We start from the raw sequence: 12,059 nt of genomic DNA on the forward strand, positions 1-12,059 counted from the left end.
CAGAGATGGAGGCACCTGCACAAGACTCTACTCTCAGCTTCCAATAATAAAACACCAGGATCAGCTGATAAGCTTTGAGGACAGGTAGGGTCACGTCAGCTCTGGTACCGAGAGCCAAAATAGCTCAGCGCTAAGATGTTTTTTGTTTGGGGGGGGGCACACTCAGCAGTGGAGACACGGTGAGAGAGAATTAAACAGAAGAACATTGTTTCGTTTGTGTTTCGCTGATTCAGATCATATACTGAGATTTGAACCTGAGCCACACACAAGTCACAAAGGATTTAAAGATGCAGTGTGTAACTTTACGTGATTGTTGTTGTTTTTATATTCTGCCTCCGTTTGGTGTTTGTGAAAAGAGACGACGTAACATTATTTGCAGGGCTCTCAAGTTTGGAACTCCTTCCCTGGAGTGAGGAGGAAAACGTTTTAATAAGCAGCCATTATAATAAATGAAGTGATTACCTGACCTCAAACTTTTTTAAGAACAAAAAAATAAAATGATCACATAAGGAGAGTTCTGGTTCAGTGTGGATCAGGCCTCACAGTTTCACACTGATGGAGGAGGGATGGAGGACGTGGTGCCAGTGTGTCAGCTGTTATAGTGGAACAGTCCTCGACACCAGCAGCAGTGACACCAGCACTGAATATTTAAGCTCCTCCAATTCACAGAGGGTGAATTCTGTCACTGCGACAGCCCTAGTGTGGAAACTCAGGATGTCGGGACAGAGAGCATTGTAACTGCAAATGTATGAAAGTCAGCTATCTAAGATTTTTCCACTATAAACCATTCAGTTTTCATACAATCTATCCGATTCATTGATTATTAATCAATTACTTAATCAATCATCAACTATTTTGAGTGTTTAGTTCGATCATTAAAACAAGTTTTCTGATTTTACAGCTTATTAAATGTGAATATTTTCTGGTTTCTTTGCTTCATATCACAAAGAAATCATTAAAACTTAATCATTTTTGTTTGTGGACAAAAGAAGACTCTTGAGAACATCACGTTTCTCGATTTGGTAAACACCGATAAACATTTTCTAAGTACTCGATTAATCGAGAAAGTAATCAACAGATCGATTACGAAGATAATCCCTAATAATCTACATCCATTCTTCCATCATCTACGTACATCCACATTTTTTGTGTTATGCTGCAGAAAGACAAACAAACAGACAGACAAACTGTGTCTCCACTTGTTCCACCTCAGCTTCAGAAGCCGTCAACAAAAAAGTATGATTTTTCCTGACACAGCACACGCAGACTCATGCAGAAACACTTCAAGGACATGAGACAAAAAAACATCTGACCTATGTGGTAGAGTCCGATCCAGTCTGTAGCATCCACTTCCTCTTTAATGTCCCAGGATATGATGAGGTTCTGGCCACGGTTCAGTGTGTACTCCAGAGTGGACGCCGTTAGCGACGAGCGGCTCTGGGACGTCACCAAGTCTGTGTCGCTGTTGGCCCGTGGAAGTCCTATCGGACTGCTGGACACGGAGACGGTGTCGACTGCGGCCCCGCCCCTCTCCGCCAGGGTCCGCAGGTTCTCCGGGCTGAGGGTGTGCCGCAGGTGGGGGCTCCGCCTCCGCGGCGCGGACAGGTGCTCGCGGCCGACCACAGGCAGATTGGGAGGATTGTGTGAACGTGTCCTGGGGGGAAGGACTGCTGTGGCCAGGGAGGGACGCATGTTGCAAGTGTGGTGAAGAAGAGACGGCTACGAGAAGTGAAAAGAGTCAAAGAGGATGCAGAGATGAGTCAGGGGGTCTGGTTCTGCTGAATTCTACTTAAATCCTTGTTGTTGTTGTTATTGTTTTTTTTCAAAAAGTAAGAGCCTCATAAATGGAGTGTGGAGGCTCCAGGTGTCCTTGCATCACAGCATCACAGTCAAGGTTGAAGACGTCCAATAAAGTGTCAACCTTTGCCACTTTTATTCCATGTTATCCAACTGGAAACTGGAACCTGGAAAAAAGACAGAGAGACATAAGTGATGTACAGCAGTTGTTCTGAAACTTTTTATACCAAGAAGCACCTGAGAAAATATTCAGCTCTCGAAGAAACACCGTTATCACCAACGTTAAAATACAGCGGTGTAAATAGTGTTATGATAATGGTGTATCAGTGTTGGCAGGTGTGCGATAACTATCGTATTCCTACTATAATTTCAGCCCCTGTACAATGTACGATCAACAATTTCTAACAAAGGCCAAACGTACGATAACTGGGCTGTTTCATTGAACGCGTCACAAAAACCTTGTTTGTGATTTGAGAGCAACTAAACAATCATATCAGCATACCTGTGAATATTCACGTAAAAGATACTGCAGGCTGTTTTTACTGAGAGTTACGCCGTCTACGAGCTACTCACACCCAGCACAAGCAACAATGACATGTGAGATGTAATCGACCAATGACTGAACAGACATTAGTCACCAGTGGGGCTGTTTGCTGTCGTCAGCACAAATAATCCAGCGCAACCTTCTTTTTCCTTCCTACGACTGTTCTTTCTTCACTCACATCCCATAATAGAACGAAGGAGGGAATGTGTGTGTGTGTGTGTGTGTGTGTGGGTGGGTGTGAGAGAGGAAGGTTTGAATAGTACACAATTCATTTTATTTTTAGAATGTGTTTTTATTAGTTTATTGCTCGCACAATGTGCCACTGACTTGTTTGAATGATTAATGAAACACTCAATGAAAATCTATATGATCTCCACACTCGGGCTAACAGATACACCCCTGTGGACGAGGATGTCTCATCTGAGATTCATTATGAGAGCAGAGGAAAATAAATGTTTCAGATGGCTGGATAGTAAGTGGGTAGGTATGAATGGATGGATGATAGTAGGTAGGTATGGATGGATGATAGTAGGTAGGTATGGATGGATGGACAAGCGGATCGTAGGTATGGATGGATGGATGGTAGATAGGTAGGTAGGTAGGGATGATGGACGTAGGTAGGGATGGATGGATGTAGGTAGGGATGGATGGATGTATGGATGGTAGATAGGTAGGTAGGTAGGTAGGTAGGTAGGGATGGATGGATGTAGGTAGGGATGGATGGTAGGTAGGTATGGATCGATGGATGGTAGGGATGGATGGATGTATGGATGGTAGATAGGTAGGTAGGGATGGATGGATGTAGGTAGGGATGGATGGATGATAGGTAGGTATGGATGGATGTAGATAGGGATGGATGGATGGTAGGTAGGGATGGATGGATGGTAGGTAGGTATGGATGGTAGGTAGGGATGGATTGAGGGTAGGTAGGTAGCTATGGATGGATGGTAGGTAGGTAGGTATGGATGGATGGATGGTAGGTAGGGATGGATGGATGGATGGTAGGTATGGATGGATGTAGGTAGGGATGGATGGATGGATGGTAGGTAGGTAGCTATGGATGGATGTAGGTATGGATGGATGTAGGTAGGGATGGATGGATGGTAGGTAGGTAGGTAGGTATGGATGGATGTAGGTAGGGATGGATGGATGGATGGTAGGTAGGGATGGATGGATGTAGGTAGGGAGGGATGGTAGGTAGGTAGGTAGGTAGGTAGGTAGCTATGGATGGATGTAGGTAGGGATGGATGGTAGGTAGGTAGGTATGGATGGATGGTAGGTAGGTAGGTAGGTAGGTATGGATGGATGGATGGATGGTAGGTAGGTAGGTAGGTATGGATGGATGGATGGATGGTAGGTAGGTAGGTAGGTATGGATAGACAGAGAGACAGACGGACCTCCAAGATAAATGTTGCTGTTTGTGCAAACTATGAGACATTTGTACACTCTGTACAGACAGAATAATGTAAAACGTGTGATATCAACTTTTCTGAAGTGACGAACAATGTTCACAAGTATTTCAGGCACAGTTTCAACGAGGAGAGAGGGAAGATGTTCACCAAATGTTCGCCAAACAGTTTGAGACCAAATGTTGGTGTGTTTTTACTCTGTGACACAATGTGCTTTTTTATTTTATGGCGTTATGAGGACCCCCCGGTGGTTTTTCATGCAGTGTAGACTGATGCTATGGATTATGTCTCTGACCACATTTCTTACAAGAGTCTGTCATGTACTTCCTCTGCCTTTGAGGTTTAATGTGTAAATCACCTCCTTACCACCTTACCTTACCACCTTGCTGTGGATTATCTGTGACAATCAGAAACGGGGTTTGACAAAAGCGTTTGTATTTGCCATCGTGGACGTCTCCTTTAGAGAGTTAAATAATCTTATTATTAGATATGAAGTCTATATCGACTTTTGTTTTTGGTAAGGATTGGATCCAACTGGATTGGTTTAGATTATGAATTTACTACTAAATTAATCACAAACTATCTATCTAAGATTTAGGCTAAATGTGGATTATTTTCTTCTTTTCTTCATTTTCAGGTTTAGAAAAAAAAAATCATTTCTCACCCTAGTTTGCATTTTAAGGTCTAAGCAACTAATCCATTAATTGAGGAAACGATTTACAGTTTGATTAATAATAAAATATTAGTTTGCAGCATTAGTTCCTACTTGTGTTTTAACAAAACCAGCAGCAGGCTTTTGAAACAACAATCGATATTCTAACAATGTCATATTTAATGGACCAAAAAACCCACTAATTACTCAAGAAAATAATGAATTTGTGTTTTTATTTATTATATTTTATAAAATAAGATTATAATGATTGTTTTTGGACAACTGTTCGTACATTCCATTGTTCCCAGTTGTATTCAGTGCCATACAGAGCAGTGCTGTCGTGACAGAATAACCATTAAACCAAACACCCTGCTCTATTAAAACCAGAACATCACATCACAGACACTGTCATTTATATGAAACATTGTCTGATATACTATATGTATATATATATATATATATATACATGTACTATATGTATGTATGTATGTGGCTCTGCTGCTTCTGAATCAATCCACTTTGCATTCTGAATGATGAAACAGAAATGATAGAGTGGCCGCTGAGTTGATGCACGTGTGTGCGACGACAGGCGGAATAACTCAGGGCCTGATACTGAAATAAGATCTGCTGCATTTGACATAAGGAAAGCCTGGACTTCCCTGACTCGACAAGATTACCAGAGCATGGCTACATCACACACACACATACACACGCGTACAGGGATTTATGACAAAATAAAACCTTCATCACAGATGCAGGAATATGTAAATCCTGCTCACGTGTGCACATCGGCATCAGCAGGGAGCCGACACGTCCGTGAGGAAGCAGAAGCTTACACTCTTCTATTGAAGATGACAAAAATAAATGTATGTGTAACTGCTGGATTGTTATGTAATTTCCTGTGGTCCTCATAATCCACACACACACTCACTCACTCACACACAGGTTTGCTGGGCATTGTTTAACCCTGATGTGGAGTAACTCCAAAACAGCACAGACCACGACGTGACCTCAGCACTGGTCTCATCCAATCTGGACTGCAGCCCCCCCCCCCCCCCCCCCTTTCTTCTAAAACATTCCCATGTCCTATTCTAATCCCAATCCCGCTGCTTTGTGGGATTAGCGATCGGTGATTGATTCTGAGAGAATGGACGCGAGAGGAAAAACAAGGTGTTACACCAAATTAAAAAGTGTTTTTTCCCCTCTCCTTTCCTCCGAGCAGACGCTGTAATTTGACAGCTGTCTTGTTGAGAAGTGCTCCTGTTATCAGGCACCACATACTTTGGTAACGCTGCACCAGTGTGCAGTGAATACTAAGAAGAAGCATCTGCAGCAGCAGAGCTGATGGAGCGTGGCAGAATATGCTTTTTCTTTTTTTTTCTCCCCTTCTAGATTTTGATAAAAAAAAGAGTTTTCCTCATTGAACATTCAGAGGTGGGGATGCGTGCGGGGGAGATTCGTGATGCTGGTTTTGGAGGCGTGATTAAGTTTGAAGGAGAGACACCAGTGCTGTGGATGAAGCAGAGGGACACCTTGTTTGAAGGATTTTGGGGCTGATACTGACTGCGTTTACACTGCATTATGCAAGAGAGCCAACGCTGCTCCTTTTCATCCCGTGTGGCACAGACCATATAGATTTGGATGTCGTCAGATCAGTTTGAAGCCTCATTCGCAGGTGGGAATACACCAGATATGAATCAGATAATAGCATTTGTGTTGGCTATTTAAGCAGGCGGGTCAAATAATACCCTTTGTATTGGCTTTTACGGCACTATCTACACACACACACAACCTAGCCGGGTACTGACAATAACAGCCTTTTTCAAACTGGGGGGCGGGCCCCCCTGGGGGGGCGTGGTGACTCTCCAGGGGGGGCGGGAGTTCTGTTTTTTTTTTTAAGTCCTAACTAATGTTTAGCAGGCGGGACTTTTGGTCTCGCTGTAAGCTGGACTCATTTAAGTGACGTACCACAACAAAACCTACACTGGTGACAAGGTTTGGATAATAGAGAATTTTCTGAGGGGCAAAAAGAAAAACTGTGCAACTAACAACAAGCCAACGTCAGCCGAACGGAGCAATGATTCACGATGACCAAAACCCAAGACCAGAAAATGCCACCAAAGACCTCTCTGTGTGTTGTGTCTCAAAACATTGGCAGGGGACAGCATTTGTATTGTTAAAACAAAAAAATTGATTGTACAGCAAATGATTGATATTTGTAAAGTATGCCGCTATTATAGTTATAATTGCACATTTCATATTTTTATTTGAAAATTGCTTTCTCACAAAGCAATATTGAGGTTATTTGTATCGCTAAAACAAAAATGTAGCGGGGCCCCCGGGAAATTTCTTCCTCCAAAGGGGGGGCCCAACAGAAAAACTTTGGGAACCACTGGACTATAAGATCAAGGCAGCGATGGCGCTATTTTAGACATTCATCATAGCGTTCATCATGTCCTCCAAAAACTGTAGGGGGAGCGCCATAAAGAAAAAAGTTTTAATGTCTTTTTAAGCCCTTTTGGTGGAAGGATTTCACCACTTTTCACTTCCATTCCGGGCCTCACTATTTCTAGTTCACTAGCCAGGCCCACCATAAGGATATAGACAACAGTTAGGAACCAAGGTCTGCAGTGTAAACGCAGCCTTTGAGAACTTCAGATTGGTGTTGGTGAAAATGTCCTGTGAGCTGAAGATGCTGTGATGTCAGAAAAAAGGATTCCTCCTTCACTCATTCACTTTCTCCCCCCCTCTCTCTCTCTCTCTCTGTCTCTGTCTCTCTGGCTGTTAGTATGTGAACGTGTGTTTGTTGTTGTATTTTCTGGCATAAACACTGACCTTGTCAGAACCAGAACCTAAACCTGGTCCTTATGAGGCAGAACCTAACTTCTGCGGAACTGGTTAAGTTTAGGGCTAAGATGTGAATTGTGGTTCAGTTAAGATTAGGGTCAGGCATTAACTGGTTATGGTTAAGGTTAGTGCTAAGGCTTTGTTTAGGCTGAAGTCAATGCAGTGCCCTAACAAAAATTTTGTGTGTGTGTGTGTGTGTGTCAGCAGAGGGACCCCTCTGTGCCCCTGTGGAGGTGACTGCAGCACTTTACAGGCTGACAGAACGGGCACCTTGGGAAGCTGGCACACACACACACACTTGCATATACACATGCACACCCATAACACAAACACACACACACACACAGAGCCTCACTGGCACAAAGTTAAGTACAAAACACAGAACCAGCATGAAAATACTTTCATCACTGGACAAAAGTGATCTTATGTTTATGTTAACATCAAAAAGTGACATACTTGACGCAGTAAGTACTGACCAGGCCTGTACAGATCTTGGTTGTTTCAGGTAATCAGGTCTAGGTTCAGCAAATGTGATCAATAAATATAGTGAATGACCAGGTCTTCAGGTATATTCCAAGATGACAAGGCTAGGAATGGCCAGGCTGAATTTGTGAATTTGTGGTTCAGAGAGCATGAGTCATCATTTTCACACAGGGACTGAGTCAAGGGTCAGACGTTAACCCCCACTGATGTGCTGGAGAAGACTGAACATAGTGGTCCAACTCTATATTCTATATACTGTACAGTACAGTACATCTCTAAGTTAAGGTTTTTTGGGGGGGTTTTAAAGTTCAAATATGGGACTTTTAATTTGAAATTTCACTAACTGTTCAGTAAAAATATCTTTTTTACAGTATGCTAGTTGTCATAGATGTCCTGAGCACAACCTAGTCAGTCCACGTCAGAATTTGTAAAAAAAAAAAAAAAAAGTTCTTATCACATCTGAAAGTTGATAATTTTTCACTTAAAAGGTGTGAATATGGGACTTTTAATTTGAAATTTCTCTAAAACTGTACAGTAAAAATGTCTGATTTAAAGTATGTTAGTTGTCATAGATGTTCTGAACACAACCTAGTCAGTCTTGGTCAGAACTTGTGGAAAATTTCGTTTTTATTACATCTGAAAGTTGATCATTTTTCACTTAAAAAGTGTGAATATGGGACTTTTAATTTGAAATTTCTCTAAAACTATACAGTAAAAATATCTGATTTAAAGATTTAGTTGCCATAGATGTTCGGAACACAACCTAGTCAGTCATGGTCAAAACATATACAAAACAATATTTTGACCAGTATCAGACTGATACTGAATCGTATCAGCTAACCCCTAATTGTAACCCTTTTAAGGTTGACTGTGTGAGTGGATTTGGACAGAGGACCACCTGACTCACAGGTGGACGCAGCTTTGTGAGTCACTCTGACAGAACACAGGCTACGACGTCGGTGCCAATGTGTTCACACTTGCCAGGAAATGAGCAGCTCTGTCCTCCCGCTCAGGGCTCCTCTTTAGACACAGCGCTCTCCTGAGAACCCTGGTGTCTGGGATGAGTCACACTTCAGGAGGAATCCCTCCGTATGACAGGCCTCTGTAGGCTGAATATGGCATTGACTGATGTGGCCGTGTCTACAGGTTTAGAATGCTGACAGGTCTATAAATGTGGGTTGTGCATTGATTTATGAATCACATAGAAACAGCACGCAGACATATTGAGTGCAGCGGTATATTGATGGATCCTCGAGAAGCACCTGAACTGCTCTACTCTCTCTCCTTTTTTTTCTTTTCTTTTCTTCAAACTATATCTAAGAATAACTAATGTGCATCTATTGCAGGGGTGGAAGAAATATTGAAAAACTAAAATATTGCAATATTTCATGGCACAATGCTTCTTTGAAGCACTGCACTGATACAGTTTTTGTTTGAATGTGATACATTTAGAGTAAAATAGATGATAAAGTACAGCACATATGAGTGGACACCAGTGTGACGGACAGCTGGTATCCTCCAATAGGAGCCTGGCTGCAAGTGATGCAGAACATCAACATGGTGCCGGCCAAATTACCATTCTGGACGCTTTAAAATGGCAGAGTTAAGATTTTTCATGGGTGACATCGCGACTGCTGAATGGCCAGGTTTGTGAGACTTTTAATGAGCGCTTCTTGCGTCCATACTTACATAAACATGGCGGTTGATACGCTTTAGTGGGGACCAAAGTCCAAGAACGTTGTTGTTTATCAGTATTTGGACAGAATGGAAATGTAAACATTCCGGTTTCAAACGTTCTGCTCAAAGTTCACCTGCTTTGGTCCCACCTAAAGTGTGTGTGTCAGTCCAGCGCTGTGTTTCCGTCACGTTAGGGTTGGTTTGTTCAAGTACAGCACAGTTTGGAATGGTAAATCTCTGCACCTTTACTTAGTAGACAGGGTTCCCTATGGCCGCGTAGCGTAGCGTGACGTCGTACCGGTGCAACGACAACAAACGACGGCACTGCATGCGACACGGACAACAACACAGTGGACAACAAAGGAGGACGTCCAGCAGCGCTTCTTTTCCTGCTCGGTCTGTGAATGTTTGTCTCAACAAGACGTCAAGCTTTCAATGAGTGTAGACTAAACACCGATCGTGACGTCGCCTAATCAGCTGAATGTCGTGGGTGGTACTGTGGTAACCCAACAGAAGGGTGCCAAAGAACGTTGGGGCGGGTTATTTTGGTACTATTCCTTAAACCGATCTGTTCCACTCAGTGGAAACACAGATAATGTCTGCTAGAGGAGATTTGTCCTCTCTTCTTAATGCACTGCTTCACACACATAGCGGTTTATCCGCTTTAGTGGGGACCACAGTCTGCAGACATCTCAGTTCGTCAGTGTTTGTACAGAATTTAAACATAAATGCTTCGCTATCAAACCACTGATTCATCCACTATGAAGAGAAGCAACAGTTTCACTATTTTGGCCACAGTTTAAAGACAAACACAGAGCTGGTTTAGCCACAGTCCTGCTCTCTGTCTCCCCCCTCTATCCATCAGTGGTACTGCAGCCTCACGGCAGAAGTCTGCTCTTTCCTCCGTTCCTCATCTTTTTAAACACAGTAACAGAACTTTTCTGTGTGTTCTTGCGTCGAGGTAAGACATATTTTCAAGACGAAGACACTCAGCTCGCTGGTAAACCAGAGGCAGCAGTAGAAGGAGCAGGAGCAGTTACTCAGAAGTTAGTTTACCATGGTTTAACCGCTGGTAAAGCTGGGAAGTGTTTGAGGAGGAGTTGTGCTAAGTATAGCTCCGGTGCATCATCGAGCCATTTGTTAAGACACGCCTAAAAACCCTGAAGAGACTGAAGAGAAACGGTTTTCAGTCTTGAAAATGGTGTGGAACGGTAAAGCCCTTGGTCAGGCTTGTATTTTGACTGAGAACAGTATCGTGTACCAGAGATAGTTAGCGTTAAGTTGTACCGGTGCAACAACAACGGACAACGACATTGAACGCAACACAACAGACAACAATGGAGGACGTCCAGCAGCTCTTTTTTTATTCCTGCTTTTTGTGCCAACGACATTGGCATTTTACTGTCACCCAATCAGCTGACTATCGGGGGTCTAGTTCCACCCCAACCATACCAGAGGTAAGGGTACTGAAAATGGAACAGCTGGAGCGGGTTAATCTGGTACTATTCCTAATGGAAACACGCCAATGGTTCAGCTTTAATATTCAAAACTTAAGTTTTTATGATGCCACTCTCATGGACACAGAGCCAGGGAGGTGACCACCTCAGCTGATGAGACCACGTCAGCACAAATCACGTTACATAACAGTTCTTCCTCCAACTTTAATCATTTCAGACGCGTGTGCGCGCTGCTGGCGAGGCCGCGCACGGGACGCGTGTCGCACATGACATGGAGTGAACAGGCCACACAGGAATGTGCAGGTGTCACCGCTCACTATTGGATTACTGTGGGGATTCCCTACGTCATCCTCTCCATCGTGCGCTTTCTCTCACGAGACGCACACATGAATATGAACATTATAAATAATAATAAATATGATTAAATAGTAGGAATGATGCCCGTTAAGACAACACGGAGAGCGCGCGCACTGCAGCGCTGATTAATGACAGACTGCGCTGTTGTGAGATTGAGCTTCATCATCATTATTATTGTTATTATTAAATAATCATCATCATCATCATCATCATCGTGAACTCCTTCAGTGAGGCTGCAGTCGCCGCAGACTGACAGCGGCACCGCTTACCTTTGACGCAGAGGTGGAGAGAGGGAGATGGAGGAAGACGGCGATGACAGCGCCACCGACACCTGCTCCTGCGAGGCTCCTGCGCGGGGGGTGATCACGGTCCAGCTCCTTATCCCCGCAGTCCAGATGAGGCGAGACGGGCGGGGTGCCGCGCTAGAGGCTCCACCAGCACCAGCACCAGAACCAGAACCAGCACCAGAAACCACTTCCCCCCCACCCCCCGATCCAGAGCCAGAACAGCTTTGGGCTCAGAGTCACGTATCTATCCACACACACACACACATACGGTGTCCCTGTGCAGAGCTGCGGCGCTGCAGAGACACCACGGCCCAGTGTCCAGAGGTGTGTGTGTTTGTGTGTGTGTGTGTGTGTGTGCATCAACTCTCCGACACCACCTCCTCCCTGTCCCTGCACTCCTGCTCCTGCTCCCTCCTGCAGCTGCAGCTCAGCGCGTCTTCAGTCGTGCAGTTCCCAACATCACACTGCGCTGCAGTCACTCAGTGCAGACGTTCACCTCCTCACTCCTCCTCCTCCTCCTCCTCCTCCTCCTCCCACCACCAACACTCA

At 44.0% G+C, this 12,059-nt stretch overlaps 1 protein-coding gene across 2 annotated transcripts in view; it reads right to left on the bottom strand.

Moving 5' to 3' along the window:
• Positions 1–11,994, bottom strand: part of hecw2a (HECT, C2 and WW domain containing E3 ubiquitin protein ligase 2a) — a 36,816-nt gene extending 24,822 nt beyond the window's left edge. For both annotated transcript variants that reach the window (XM_058622612.1, XM_058622611.1), the window contains exons 1-2: positions 11,493–11,994; positions 1,314–1,964 (exon numbers count right to left, since the gene is read on the bottom strand). In XM_058622612.1, coding sequence (XP_058478595.1) covers positions 1,314–1,692 — 379 coding nt within the window. In that variant the 5' untranslated portion in view covers positions 1,693–1,964; positions 11,493–11,994. The remainder of the gene's footprint in view (positions 1–1,313; positions 1,965–11,492) is intronic.
• Positions 11,995–12,059: the final 65 nt, after the last annotated feature.

This window comes from Solea solea, chromosome 2 (genome assembly GCF_958295425.1).
Source record: "Solea solea chromosome 2, fSolSol10.1, whole genome shotgun sequence".
Lineage (NCBI taxonomy): Eukaryota > Metazoa > Chordata > Actinopteri > Pleuronectiformes > Soleidae > Solea > Solea solea.